Source organism: Camponotus vicinus, unplaced genomic scaffold, assembly GCF_025532165.1.
Source record: "Camponotus vicinus isolate PSW18456_S1 unplaced genomic scaffold, iyCamVici1.0 SCAF_3, whole genome shotgun sequence".
Classification (NCBI taxonomy): Eukaryota; Metazoa; Arthropoda; class Insecta; order Hymenoptera; family Formicidae; genus Camponotus; species Camponotus vicinus.
In genome coordinates, this window is record NW_028141967.1 from 6,897,073 (window position 1) to 6,912,984 (window position 15,912).

General features: G+C 33.8%; 1 protein-coding gene across 13 annotated transcripts in view; it reads left to right on the forward strand.

The window, feature by feature from the left end:
- LOC145968899 (1-acyl-sn-glycerol-3-phosphate acyltransferase gamma) overlaps positions 1-15,912 on the forward strand; it is a 49,952-nt gene that overhangs the window by 10,689 nt on the left and 23,351 nt on the right. The window contains exon 8 of one of the 13 annotated variants that reach the window (XM_083094784.1): positions 25-452. The exons of the other annotated variants lie outside the window; for them this stretch is intronic. Within the exon in view, the coding sequence (XP_082950910.1) occupies positions 25-32 (8 nt within the window). The 3' untranslated portion in view covers positions 33-452. Of the gene's footprint in view, positions 1-24; positions 453-15,912 lie in introns of those variants that run through there. 13 annotated transcript variants of the gene reach the window in all.

The following is a 15,912-nucleotide window of genomic DNA, read 5'->3' on the forward strand; positions in this document are numbered from 1 at the left end:
AAATTATGTTCTATTTATATTAAGGCTCCTGAGTATTCGCCGCAAAACTCTGAGTTAACATGGGAATAAACTCTGAGCGACATAGGAATAAAAACCACGCGATAAAAATAAGATTTACCATATAAGTGAAGTGTGTTACTAATTGGTAAAACAATCAATCAGTGAAATCAGAGCTGTCCACGTTTTGCACATTTCGGACGATTTCCTATCGCCTCCCACTTATGTCTTGAGATCTTAGCAACGAGTCGCCTGACAATTATCAAGAGACACGGTACCACAGATATCTATACTATAACTAGATCGCTAACTCCCATTGATTTTGTACATGAAATGTGTCCCCGAAAACCATGTAATATGGCGGTCGCGCATGCGTAATATTGGTGGAAAACTAATATGGTGGACACTTGTAGCCAGCTAATATTTAAGTTTTCACCTTAAACCTTGTACTTTTTACATTATAAACTTTTAATTCTGTAATAAAATAAATATAAATATATATATAAATGTTATATACATATATTTTTAATCTTTATATATTTTTAATCTTGATTTTAATTATATCATATACCTTTTAAATATATTTTGATATATTTTATCTTTAAAGGCTGTAATAAATTTTAATTATAAATGAAGAACATTATATATTATTTAAAAATAACTTATATTCAACTGTAAGTTTATACACAAATTACATACTTATGTACATTGTACATAACATCAACCAATCACAAACGTGACTGCTGTCCACCAACGTTACGCATGCGTGAGAATTTAGTACATAAATTTCGTGGACATGTATTTGACGCAAGTTAGCGGTCTAGTATATAGTATAGATGTCTGTGCACGGTACACGGTAGTGTCTCGCGCCAAGTTCATGCGAAGCATTAGCGCGGCACTCCGTGCATCTATACGCGAGTCGGACAGTTGAGAGTAACTCAAATTATCGGATTTCAATAACGGCCGAACGGATCGAATTCTTACTAGACTTAATCGATAGAACGAGTTTGAATTGTACAAAGAAAGTATCTTTATTTTTGTGCTACGTGATCTATAAACGGAGATATCATAACGCAAAATCGAAATATGAAAATTTTCAATTAAGAAACGTCTTTATCATCACCGTCATCAACGCACATGTACACAACACATAGAACGAGAAAACGTATGTTTCCTACTCTCGACAGAAGATTGCGTTAGCGACGCTTTGCGATATTAATGACATGCGTCATTAGTGACATGTATCATTAACCGCATTTTGAGTAGTGATAAGTAATAAAGTGCAAGTTAAATAATAAATAATTAAATTATTAATTAAAAATTCGTAAAGGCCAGTAAGGTATGATAATTGGAGCGCAAGATAAATAAATATATCTATTTTACAAGCTAAATATAAATATATACAATATATATATTATATATAATATATACAGGGTGTCCCAAACCACCCGTACACCCCTTTTAAAATGAAAATATCTTTTATCAAATATCGTGAACAATTTTTAAGTAAATCGGGTACGTTCTATCAAATGGTGATATTTTCAACTTTTAATTCCGACCGGAAATATGCCATCCGGATCGGAAGTTGAATTTTTTTAGGAGAACATGGTACTTTTTATTACAGATTCGAATTGTACGTGAAAAAATAAGAAATTTTTGTATCAAACGTTTTTTCTAAAAGTGCCTCTGTTGAAGTTCATTATTTCATCACAGTTACTTTCAAGGTCAATTTCAAAATTGACTGGGACACTCTGTATATACAGGGTGAGTCTGATAAAATGTCCACCGTGTTTTTCTCGAAAACGGTAAGAGATAGGTAGAAGACATCCATTGTGAAAATTGTAGGATAAGTAGGGGCACATACTTTGATGACCTTGAATAACCTTGAATGTCCGTTTTTCACATCAAGAATTTAAAAAAAAATTTTTTTTAAATGGAAAGAGGTACTTTGTAGTCACTCTATCGATAGTACTCAATGAGCTTAATAACTTTTGTATCAGAGTTTTTCTCGAAAATTCAACCGTTGTCAAGGTATCGACAAAATAATTCAGAATGAAAATTTGGAATAAATTTTTTTATTATTCCTAACTGTACTTACTGTAGTACACTTACTGTAGTAAGTGTTCAAAGTGTGCACCACGTTGAGCCAGACATGCCTGTAGTCTTCGCGGAAAGCTTGCTTGTACTTCTTCTAACTCCTGTGTGGTTATTTCGCGAAAAATTATTTTAATTCTTTCTATCATATTTTCTCGATTCGTAGGACGTTGAAAATAGGCTAACTCCTTCACTATTACAACTGGAATGTGAATATGATCTCACTTCGGAATAAAAAAGAGACAAGAGCTCAACAGAGTGTTTAGAAACAAATGGATAGATAGAGGTGGTTCTGTAATATCACCTGCGAGATCACCCGACTTAACATGTTTGGATTTTTCCAAATTTTCATTCTGACTTATTTTGTCGATACCTTGACAACGGTTGAATTTTCGAAAAAAACTGATACAAAAGTTATTAAGCTCATTGAGTACTATCGATAGAGTGACTACAAAGTAACCCTTTGCATTTAAAAAAATTTTTTAATCCTTGATGTGAAAACGGACATTCAAGGTTATTCAAGGTTATCAAAGTATGTGCCCCTACTTATCCTACAATTTTCATAATGGATGTCTTCTACCTATCTCTTACCGTTTTCGAAAAAAACACGGTGGACGTTTTATCAGACTCACCCTGTATATACATATATAATATATATATTATATATACTTATTCTATATATATTTTTACATAATTTTCTTATATATTAAAAAAAATATACATATATATATACAGGGTGGGCCATTTTAATCCGTCCACTCAAATATCTCCAAACCTGTAAGTTTTAGAAGAAAACTTTTTAGGAAAAAGTTGTTTGGTTCTGAGGAGGACAGAAGATAGGAATATTAGACCTTGGTTGACGTTGTTAAGGTCATATCAAGGTCACATTGAATTTTTTAAGTTGAAACCCCTATTTTTTATTGCATATTCTTGTAGTTTATCTCGAGAGCTTTCCAAAACACTATAATAAAGTATTTTTTCATTCAGTAATTTTTGGAGTTATGAGGCTTAAAGTAATTTCTTAATTTAACATAAACCATAAAATATCTAGTAAAATATTCATTTTTCGATTATCTTACCGTAATACTTTTATGTACAAAATAATAAGAGGAATCAATTGGTGTAAAGAAAAAACATAGTCGTTTTTAAGAAAAAATATGTAATTTGCAATTAACAATTACATATTTTTTCTTCGAAACAACTGTGTTTTTTTTTTACACGTTAATGCGCATCGTTAATGCGATGCGTTCTTTCCTTTTTTGTGATTGACGGTTCAAATTTTCCGTTATTGTACATATATTTGCTTCCGATTTTTTGACTTTTTTTTGACTTTGCGTTGTTCCGAAACTTATTTACATTTCTCCTATGACTGTTAATTTTGTTTTTATCTTAATGTTTATTATTCACTTTGTTAGTCGACATTGAAAAGGATCCGAATTGGATTGAAACGCGGCGTTTGTCATGTTCAAATTAAATAAACATTTTCATATGGTTATTTTATTGTAATAACCGTTTTATTTTTTGCATATTTCCACTATTGCGTTGGTCCTTGTAGCCTTTTAACTAACTTTTTTATTGATTTTATCTAACGGACCTTTATTTCATTATAATAATTTTATGGTTTATGTAAAATTAAGAAATTATTTCGAGCCTCATAACTCGAAAAGTACTCAATGAAGAAACACTTTATTATAGTTGTTACTTTATTATAGTTTTATTATACTTTATTATTGTTACTTTATTATAGTTATTATAGTGTTTTGGAAAGCTCTCGAGATGGGTTGCAAGAATATGCAATAAAAAGTAGGCGGTTCCATTTAAAAAATTGAAGGTGATCTTCACATGACCTTCAAGTAACTATTCAAGATCAAATTAATGGCACCATCTTATGTCCCCCTTGAAACCATACAACTTTTGTCTGAAACATTTTTGCTGAAAATGCTTCGTTGAAGAATTATCGTGATGCGTTTTTTAAAATGGGACACCCTGTGTGTGTGTGTGTGTGTGTGTGTGTGTGTGTGTGTGTGTGTGTGTGTGTGTGTGTGTGTACGCGCGTGTGGGCGTGTGCGTGTGTGTATTTTTTTTAATATAATATCTCTTAGCAAATTATACTAAAAAAAGAAGTGATATAATCCCCAAAAACTTACCTTTTTAAAAAAGGGTAAAAAAAGGGCGTCCAGTTTATGCACTAATTGTATCCAACTGTTATATTGTCTACAAAAATAGTGATATAAAAGAATTGCGCCAACTAAGAATAAAAATTTGTACAAGATAAATAGAAGTACAAGGAAGAAAACTTGTACAAGTTAAATAGAAATATTTTAATTGAAAACATTGTTATACAAAATAGTTGTTTTAATTTTCAAAAATAATATTAAAAAATTAAAAATTAATTTAAAAATTGAAAACTGAAAATTTTGTTTTTTTTCTGTTTTCTTTTAGGGGTATATTACTTTACGGTATATTACAATCTTAAACCTTTGTTTAAATAAGTAATACGACTAACAATGCTCAATTAGACATGTTAGGACACAAATCATTATTTGTGCCTAACTATTATGTATCCACATAATACTGCTCGCTAAGTTAAATCTAGAGGTTTCTGCCGTTTAAGGTGTCTTACTTCCGATTCTCTATCGAGTAAAATTACAGCTTCCCTATTCGTAGGTTTTTGGAGCCTTATTTCGTGTTGTTTCGCGTAAATCCCTATTACTTCGATGACGAACTGGAGGTCCAGGTCCGAGTGAAGGTCATCAATTCGTTGATGACCTTCACTCGGACCTGGACCTAACCATCTTGCTCTCTTTTGTTATTGCTCTAATTATGTAGTTTTGGCAGCGCTGAACCATTAGCCGATTTGTATCTTTTGTACATCCCCACATTTGGATTCCGTACGTCCAGATCGGTCTTATGATTGTTTTATATAAAAGCATTTTATTGTGTAAGCTTAGTTTTGATCTACAATTAGCCAATACATTTGACGTATTTTTAGTCGAATTTGTTCGATTTTTTCGCGTACATAGTGCTTTCATGTAAGCCGTGAATCAAGATACATCCCTAGGTATTTTCCTTCTGTGGTACCATTTGTTCATTTAGATAAACGTGATGCTCCTTATCTATACGTCGCAGTGTAAATGTTATATGCGTGGATTTTGACTCATTAGGTTTGATTTTCCTGTCCTGCATCCAGTTGTTTATTGATTCCTGCAACTTTTTTGTTGCTTCAATCTGCGTTTCACTTATTGCAATTATTGCCGTGTCGTCGGCAAACGTAGCTATTTTAGTATCGTTTCTAGTTGGCATATCTGCAATATAGAGTACGTACAGGACAGGTCCAAGAACACTCCCCTGCGGGACTCCCGCTTGTATTGGAAATCAGATAATGCTTCTTCATGCTTCACCCTGAATTTCCTATCCGTTAGGAAAGACTTGAGCAATCGACAAAAGTTACATGGCAATACTTTGCTTAACTTGTATATCAGACCGTCATGCCATACCTTATCAAAGGCCTGCACGACATCCAAGAAAACTGCCGAGCAATAATTCTTTTCCTCAAAGGCTTTCTCTATAATCGATGTGATTCTGTGCACTTATTCTATCGTAGAATGTTGGTTGCAAAAACCGAACTGGTGATCTGGAATAGTGATTATCGGTTTAAGGCGTTTAGATAGAATCTTTTCGAACAGTTTGGACATTACGGGTAATAACGAGATTGGTCTATAAGAAGATGTAACGTCTTCGTCTGGTTTATCTGGTTTTTTGAGCATGATTATTTGAGCTGATTTAAAACAATTTGGCACATACTCAAGCCGAAAGCACGCATTGTATATGTAAGTGAGTAGAACAACTCCTTTTCGTGATAATTCTTTAAGGATCTTAGGTGATATTTCATTCATACCAGGCGCTTTGTTTAACTTTATTTCCTTGTCAATTATTTGGGCTATCTCTTGTGGCGAGACATGTTTAAGCTCTGCATTTCCTTTGTAGGATATTGCAGGTTCAATCCTGGTTTGAATATTATGTGGTTGAAACACTCTGGTCAAATGTCTGGCAAACAACTCCGCTTTGTCCTTGTCTTTGCGTACCCAGCCACCAGCTTCATCTTTGAGTGGAGGGACCCTGAATAGAGAGCGTTTAAATTTACTTGTTGCCTTCCACAATGAATAATTGGTGTCTGCTTCTGGAGAGTTCTTCCAGATATGCCTCGAAACTTTTGCTTTCTTTAATCAGCTTGTTTAGCTGATTTCTGATTCGGTTGAAGATTTTCTTATCTTCTGGATTCTTTGATTGATGCCAAATTCTTCTTGATCTTCTTCTTCCCTTGATCATTGCTCTAATTTCCATTGGATAGCATATCTCTTGGATCATTGTGTTCTTGGGTGTTGGCGTTGATGCTCTTGCAGCCCTACATATAGCTTCCACAAATTCCCCAGTTTGATCCTCCAATTCTCTGGTTGTTTTTAATCTTATCTTCAGGTTAATTTGTTCGTCTAACTTTTCTCTAAATTTATTCCAGTTTGTGTGCTTATTTATAATTGTAAGTTTCTTTTTCCTGCGAATTACTGTAGTGCTCAACATCATTGACACAGGTATGTGGTCAGATGTGAGATTGTCCACATTAACTATTTGAATATAACTAGAAGAAATGCCCCTTGTGATAAACAAGTCCAACAGATCAGGCAACCTGTCTATGTCGCTTGGCCAGAACGTCGGCCTGCGCGGTGAGTGATATTTACCAGCACAATCCTCGATTGCCTCATATAGTGCCCTTCTTTTAGGGATAATCAGTCTGGATCTCCATGCCGTGTGCTTAGCATTGAAATCGCCGCCCAAAATAAATCTTACTTCTAGTTTATTGAGGATATCCTCGAATTGTTCCTTTACTATGTTGTGTCGGGGAGGACAGTACATAGCTGCTAAATATAATTCTGCGTTGCTAAACAGAACCGTTACCATTGTTACCTGAATATACTCTTTCCTAATCTCTCCACATGGAAAATGCTTGATGTTGTTTTTAATAATGATGGCCTGCATGTGCTCTCCTATTAGGATGAGTGGTAAAATACGTTGTATATCCTACTATCCTTAGATAACTTTTACAAGTAAAATGTGTTTCCGATATTAGCGCGATATCCACATTTGTATGGTTTATAAACAATTCCAATTCTCTTATGCGCGACGCTAGGCCATTCGCATTTCATGTAACAATATGTAACGATGTATCTGTTATTTTCTTTTCTTACTTTTAACTGTAGTCCAAGAAGATCTATCTTCTTCTAATAATTCTAGTTTACGCTCCGTGTTAGAAGTCTTTTGTTGAATACTTTGCAGGATCTCCCAGATATCTAGGATAGTTGGCTCTTTCCGTTTAGTTTGTGTTGGCATTAGATCATTATTGGATTGCTCAAATTTGCCGCCAGTCGCTTTGGCATATGATTTATCCTGGGTGACTTTATCTGCTGGTTTCCATGTTCTCTGGTTGAGCCTTTGTGTTACTGTAGTCGGTGTTTGTTTCAAAGCTAGTTTGGCCTTATAGACTGGACAGTCTTTCCAGTTTGCTGTGTGATCCTGTCCGCAGTTGGCACACTTACATGGTGCTTTTTTTGGTTTTTTGCACTCTGCTGAGTGATGGCTTTCGTCACACTTCACGCACATGGCTTGTCTTTGGCAATAGTTTTGTGTGTGACCAAAGCTTTGGCATCTTTTGCATTGAGGAATCTCGCTCTTTTTGCGCGGAGGTTCTACCTTAATTCTGCAATTGAGCATATAATTTAACTCGTATACATTCTTATTGCTAGGTTTAGATACCAGATCAACAAAGAATAATAGTAGCGCAACTTTTGTCAGCGCTTTGTTGATTCTTCTTTTAACAATGATATTTGTTACACGAACCACATCGTGCCCCAGTTGTTCCAGCTCATTCTTAATGTCTGACACGTTGGTAGAAGGATGAAGTCCCCTTATAACGATCTTATAGGGTTTTTCTTGTTTGCATTGAAATGTGTAGTAAGTTACGTCGCATAACGGACTTTTTGTTTGTAGTTTCGCTCCTTTTAGCAGACGGATAATAGAGCGATAATCTTTACTATCTAACGTATTTACTTTAATATCACTGTTAGCAAGCGTTTTAAAATTAATATTGTTTTGCACTTTGCTCACTATTTCTTCTTTAAGTACATTAAAGTCTTTAACCCCGCTTATAAAGATTGGAGGAGGAAGATGTACTTTCTCGTGATTATTATTATTATCTGATTCCTGTTCTTGAGGTCTTTGTGATGAAGTTCCTGGTGATATTTCTAGGGAAGAGTTACCCTGGCAAAAATGAGACGTTTGTTTGGCGTTTACATGAACGTTTGTGGAAGTTCGTCGAGAGTTTAAAAACGATTAGTAAAGAGTTTGTAGAACAAAAATTGCAACACTGCAGCGTTTAAAAGATGTTTGTACGTTATAGCGTAAACGTAAACGTTTGAAAAGTCTGAGTAAACTCTGTACACGAAGATGTATCAACGTTTACTGAACGTACTCTGAAAAATGTTACCTCAGTATTGCAAAACTTTCATGTAACATTATATAAAGAGTTTGTAGAACAAAAATTGCAACACTGCAGCGTTTGATAAGCATTCAAAACCCAACAGCGTTATGTAAGTGCTCTTACAAAGTTTGAAAAGCATATAAACTCTCAGAAAACCCTCACTCAACGGTTGTTAACGCTTTATAAAGTTTCTTATTTTCGCCAGGGTAGCTTTTCGTTTTTTGCTCGATTTACCTTTGATCTTTTCTGTTTCCCATTTGAGTTCTTCCTCATCCGTTACATACGTTAGTTGCTCATTACTTTGTTTTTGTTGCAGAGTTATAATCATTTTTTCTAACATTTCAATTTTTTTCTTCTGCCTTTTTTCATGCTTGCCACAGAAACAATTCATTTTGCGTTTGCGGAATATATTCATAAGTTTTTATGTCAGTGTTGAGACTATTATGTTTAGCCTGAGAATCTCTGTTTACTCTATTTGATTCTTTTCTAAGCAATAGTTGGCCCTCCCCAGAATCCGTAGGGCCTTCCTCCTTAGATGGTGGATTTACCAGCTTATTGGCTGGTTTGCCACCTGGGATAATACATCCAAGACTCGTTTTATCCATTGCTCTGAATTTGGTTTTCTGTTAGGGTTCCTTTCCTTAGCTGAGTTGCCCTTGTTTTTAGGCGCCAGGGTTTCGCCTTTTGCCCTTCATCTATCTGCTGTAACCGAAGTCACACCCAGGGTTCGCATCTTGGACGCTAGATGATCGAACTTGCTGGTTTACTTGATGTTTTACAGCGCGGCATTTCACGGCAGTGTTGGCAGGCGGGTCAGGTTTTTTGCGCATGCGCGACAGTAGTGGCGGCTAACCAGCGATGTACCACATGTGGAAGATTTGGCGGGCTTGAGGAAAATTACTTGGCATACAGACATATAGTTGAGTGAGACACAGTTTATTAAAAATTTTGTGATATTTAATAAATAGTTGTGAGTTATTCGTATAGTGTATGATAAAAATGTGCTGTTGATCATCCGAAACAATTTTCTAAGAGAAAATTTTTTCTGGCGACCAGTGGCACACCTTTTTATCTGTATTACATAGATACTTCATTGAGGCCTCGTTTACCGCGCATGCGCGAAAAATCTGACCCGCCTGCCAACACGGTTTCACGGTACTTTATAGGAGTATATCTTCCAGCATGATATACCCCACCGCGATCTTACCAGAACCCCGAAAACTGAAAATTAATATAAAACAAAAAAGTAAAATTAATTAAAAAAATTTGGCGCTGCCAATAAAATTGGCACATTAATATTCCAATTAAATATATATTTAAAAAATTGGAACATATTCCAATTATTAGTCTAACATTTAAATTTAATGGCCTAATTTCTTTAATTAATTTATATTGACTTACATTTGGAAATTTAGACTTTTAAACTGAACAATATATTAATAAAATTGGCAGCGCCGCTTTTTAATTAAATTTTTTTTACTTTTTTGTTTTATATTAATATTCAGTTTCCAATTTTTAAATAAATTTTTAATTTTTTAATATTATTATTTTTGAAAATTAAAACAACTATTTTCTATAACAATGTTTTCAATTAAAATATTTCTATTTAACTTGTACAAGTTTTCTTCCTTGTACTTCTATTTATCTTCTACAAATTTTTATTTTTAGTTGGCGCAATTTTTTTATATCACTATTTTTGTAGACAATATAACAGTTGGATACAATTAGTGCATGAATTTGGCGCCCTTTTTTTACCTTTTTTTAAAAAGGTAAGTTTTTGGGGATTAAACAAGATGCGCAACATTCTGTCTCAGGTACGGCGCATCTGTGACGCGATGCATTTCATATCTCCTGATTGCCAAATGTCAATGTTTTAAAAATGCGACCTTCTTAAGATCTACTTAAATAATTCAATAACCAAATTTCAATTTCCGTATATAACAAGATTTTTAAAGAAGTTGCATTTTTACTCTCTAAATTTCTTAGAGTGAAATCTAACTCCAAACGAGTGAATATTCACTCCAAGTGATAGTGAAAATACTGCCACTCGTAATTAGTGAACATTCACTTGTCACAAAAGTGAACTATTTAACTCTGAATATAAAGTGAATGTGTCACTCGGTTCGAAGTGAATAATTCACTCAATCAGAGTGGAGTCATCACTTTCGTCAAGTTATTTTTCACTCAATTACGAGTGAACAGATTCACTCTTAGGAAGTGAGATTCTAAGCCGTCTTTCACTAATAATAAGATAACATGTTATGACATGTATATGACATGAAGCTTTGATTAGTTAAAATGAGAAACAATCATTGCTTTTTACTTGAATTAATTGAAGCTGAACATCGCACACAGCATGTTATCTCATTGTCGGTGTAAAAGCCGATTAATCTCCTTTTTTCTTGTCACAGCTATATAAATATATTTAACGTTACACACAAAAAAATATGTTTACACTCGTTCAAAATATGTTAAAATAAAAAGATATATCCCTAAGAAGTTACTTTAATATGTCTTGTATACCAAGTACACGTGCAACGAGTTGGTAACGTCGCGAGACAACGATACGACAGTGTTGCTAATGGCGGACTCATGCGCGTTTCACATCCCTGGTGAAAATTAAACGCTTCTCGAAGTGTCAAAGAAGCATAAACGAACAAAATAAACGCTTCTTGGAAGCTTCATTGACTTCCCATTAACTCTTCGCGATTTTAAATCTTCATGCATATTTCTCGAACGCTCCATAAAGTGTGTACGAAGCATTCCGTTACGCTTCCTTTACGCTTTAATATTTCATGTTTTCCTTTACGTTTCCCAAACGCTCCATAAAATGTGAACGAAGCACTCCGATACGCTTCCCACACACTTCAATGATTGACATTTAGAAACTCTTTATTTACACTTCCTAAACGCTCCATAAAATGTGAACGAAGCACTCCAATACGCTTCCCGCACACTTCAATGATTGACATTTTAGGAACTCTTCATTTACACTTCCTAAACGCTCCATAAAATGTAAACGAAGCACTCCAATACGCTTCCCGCACACTTCAATGATTGACATTTTAGAGACTCTTCATTTACACTTCCTAAACGCTCCATAAAATGTGAACGAAGCACTCCAATATGCTTCATATACACTTCAATGATTGATTGACTTAGAAACTCTTCATCCACATTTCTTCAACGCTTAAACACTACACAAAACATGTATGAAACACTTCCCTTACACTTTAACAATTTAAAGAAATATTTTTAAGGACGTCAAAGTTTCGCGCGAGCACGCAAGGATCTGTTAGTTCGTTCGTTTACCGTTACGCGACGTGCGATGCGCTATCTTTCTCGTATTTAAGTTTAGTTATGAAAATTATATAAAGTTTACAAAGAGTAACAAATAAGATTAAAGATATTTCTCGATGGAGCTTCATATATTAAATTGATTTTATAAGTCGGATAAGTAAATGTCTGGCGAATAAACGAAAATAATCCGTTTATTACCTATTTAAAATGTAAAGTGCAATATTAACGGTACAGTATAAATATAGTAGAGTATAAAACATTTTATTCGTATTCGCCAATAAGTTTGCTGAATTTCATTTACGTTCTTTAAAAATTATATTAGATATTTCCCTGGCGAAAATAAATATCGGAGCGTAAGTCGAATGTAAGGAAAGAGTAACAGAAGTGTAAACGAAGCTTCTAGGAGGCGTAAATTGAAACAACGAAACGTAAACAAAGTGTTAACGCTTCATTTACGTTTTGTTGTTTCAATTTACGCCTCCTAGAAGCTTCGTTTACACTTCTGTTACTCTTTCCTTACATTCGACTTACGTTCCGTTATTTATTTTCGCCAGGGTTCATTCATGTTTGTCGGAGAGTTCGATAACGTTTCGTTTACGTTCCTTAAGGAGTTTGATGACGCTCCGTTTACATTTGAAGGATATTTCATTTACGCTTGTCGGAGAGTTTGATGACGCTTCGTTAACGCTTTTCTAACACTTAATAGTCGCTTTCTTTACGTTCCGATGTTTCAATTTACGCCTTTTGATAGCTTCGTTTACGCTTCCGTCACTTTTCCGTTATATTAGATTTACTCTCCAATTCATACTTTGTTAACGCTCGGTTTACATTTTATTTTCGCCAGGGATGCGCTTTACTCACTCTTCATGAGTAAAAATTTTCACTCTATATAGAGTGAAAATGCTATATAGAGTGAAAATATTCACTCTATAAAATAGAATATACATATTTACTCTATTTTGCAGAGTGAATTTTTTACTCTACAACAAAAAGTGAGAAGAATTCACTCCTATGAATGAAAAATCACTCTAACTAGATTGACTTGACCAGTCACTCAATTTTTCGAGTGCATTTTCACTCTAAGAAATTTAAAGAGTAAAGCATTGACATTTGGCAATCGGGGGATACGGAACGGCATTGCATTACAGATACGCCGTACCTGAGGTAGAGTGTCGCGCGTCTTATTTACGATTGTTAGGCGACTCGTTGTTAAGATCTCAAGACGTAAGTGGAGGATGATAGGCGTGGACTCACTATAGACTTATAGAATAGACTGCGCATCCCTAAAAGACTGTTTTAAACATTAAAAAGAGAGAGCGATAGCGGTCGGATCTCTTTCTCTCTCACACCATTGAAGGAGAGGGGATATCACGGCTGGAGGAGAATGAACAAAAAAGCGCTTTTCGTCGCTTTTCTGCTAATCAAAAAATCTTAAAAATTTTTTGCAAAAAATCTTAAAATTTTCTCTGTATAAGTGAATTTTTCGAGATATCGCACTTGGAAGTTTTAAATGTCACAAATGTTTTATAATTTTGTTGCATTTAATATACTTAAATGTCCTCCTCGAAAACAAAATTGACGTCTTTTGGCATTTTTCGCAAAAAATAGTCAAATATGAAATATTATATATTATATAAAATATTATATGAAATAAACATGTAGAAGATAGCACAGAGAGTTTAAAAAGAATTCATTTTTATGTCATAAAATCTGAGTTCACTTTCAAATGCAAAAAGAATTCTTTTACATGAAAGGAAGTTTTAAATTGAACACCTTGTATACATATATACATGCGTATCGTCATCTATTATTGATTTTTTCATGTCGGAATGATATTGATTTGTACTGTATAGCAGATTTTATTTTGTCACTTATATACATGTTTATTATGTACATCAGTGTTCGGAATTAGTTACCCTTTTCAAGCCGATTTCTGAGGCGACGCCTACGATTCCCCCACTACCGTCCGAGGCTCGACGGCCGAGCCGCCGATCGCGCGCGTAACGCTATGCTTCAGGAGCGTCCGCCAAGCCGTTTCGCTAAATCGTCATTAAAATTTTCTTTGGTAAATAATTTTTCTTTTTATAAATAATTAAATATTAAAATTTTTATTATTATAATATATTATATATGTACAATTTGTTATACATACATATTATACATACATGTATGCTATAATAATATATTTTAAAGTTTAAAATACATACATTACATTATAATGATCGATTAATATTAATAAATTATAAATATAATACATAGAAAACATTTAATTCTTTTTTAAATAAAAATTTAAATAATTGTTTAATTATTACATTTTTACACAGAATTATAAAACCTAATGTTTTTACTTATTTGAAAAATAAGATACATTTTTTTAATCAAAGAAATATTTATAGAAATTAATCTATTATTATAATAAAATAAAATAAAATCAGCTGTGCATTAAAGATCAATATTACCTGATATGAAAAAATCAATAACAAATGACGATATATCAGAAATTTCCATGCAGCATCTCAACGCTGCAAAATAACAAGCTATAAGACGTTAAAAGTGACAGCCTAAATGACACGCTGAGAATTCTTGCGTGCTATTTCATCATTATTCACCTTATACTAGTACTGTGACGTGTAACGTGTTTATGAAACCCATAAAATGTTCCAAAAACTAAGTTAGGAAAAAATATATGGTGAAAAAACATTTTCCACTCTTTTCAAAAGTTGTCAAACCATGTGTTTCCTTACTTACTTTGATACTCATTTTAAGGCTATTTATTAATTGTGAAGGGAAAAACTTAGTTTTCGGAATATTTTACGAGTGTGCTAAAGCGATCTGTAATGTTATTTTTTTCAAAATATCTTTTTATTTAAAAATGGCATGCAAGAATTCTCAACGTGTTATTTCTTGCTTCTAACATCACGATTTCAATATGGCTGCGGTGACTACTCAGGAGCATTAATAACTTTCTAATAAACAATAAGTGACGCTTAAAATTTTGACACTTATTTAGGTGATTTTGACAACATGTGTCAAGATCATTCAAATCTGTGAAATCATCCGTGATACATGCATAATTACCAATTATTGTGTAAAAAACTGAGACTTTAAAGGGATCCCTCATTGAACGGCGAACTTTTACACGATACAGCGTCCTCATATAAATTCTCATCCCGTATCTCTCTCTATCACGTTATTTATAAAGAAGATGCACTGCTTTTTCTACTCTACTTTATCGACATTTCAGATACATACGGATTGAAATTTTTGGGCAAAATTAATTTATTAATTAGACTACTAAACATTTATTAATTAGACTACTAAACTCAATTTTCACAAGTTTTTATTGTGCAGTCCCTTATTGAGTATGCTATTGTTTTATGCATAAGAGCAACAAAACATTTATACAAGGCTAATGTCTTTATGAAGTGATAGCTTTAGATACCATGTTGATCTAAGACAGGCCTGGCCTCGTGGGCGCTCATGGAGCACGAGAGGAGGAGAACATTAGCCCCTTCTTCTCGCGGCTGCCTCTTTCCGTCTTTCCTTTCAGGCCCCTCGATCCACCTATCCCCTCTATAAGGCTGTCACTCTCGCGCGCTCTTCCTTATTCCACATATTCGTCAACACTCTACACTCATCACATCTATAATCGTAGAAGAGGATTTTTAATTCTATGCATCTTTACATCTATAACCGTAGAAGAGGATTTTTAATTCTATGCAGGCAATAAAAAATGACACCTGCCCAAAAATTACAGTGTTTTATCGATAAAACAGATAGGTTGAGGGATTCCCTTAAGCTTTAAAATGCTTTCTTAAAGTGCACTTCCGAAAAGAACATATCTCCGATTGTTCTGGAATTTTATATACTAATGCATTTCGACGCGCTGATTACGAATATGACAATAAAAATTGACGACAAGATCATTTTTAAAGTCAAAATGAAGAAAAAAATAGCTTCTTTTTGTATATTTTCTTGATTATTTTAAT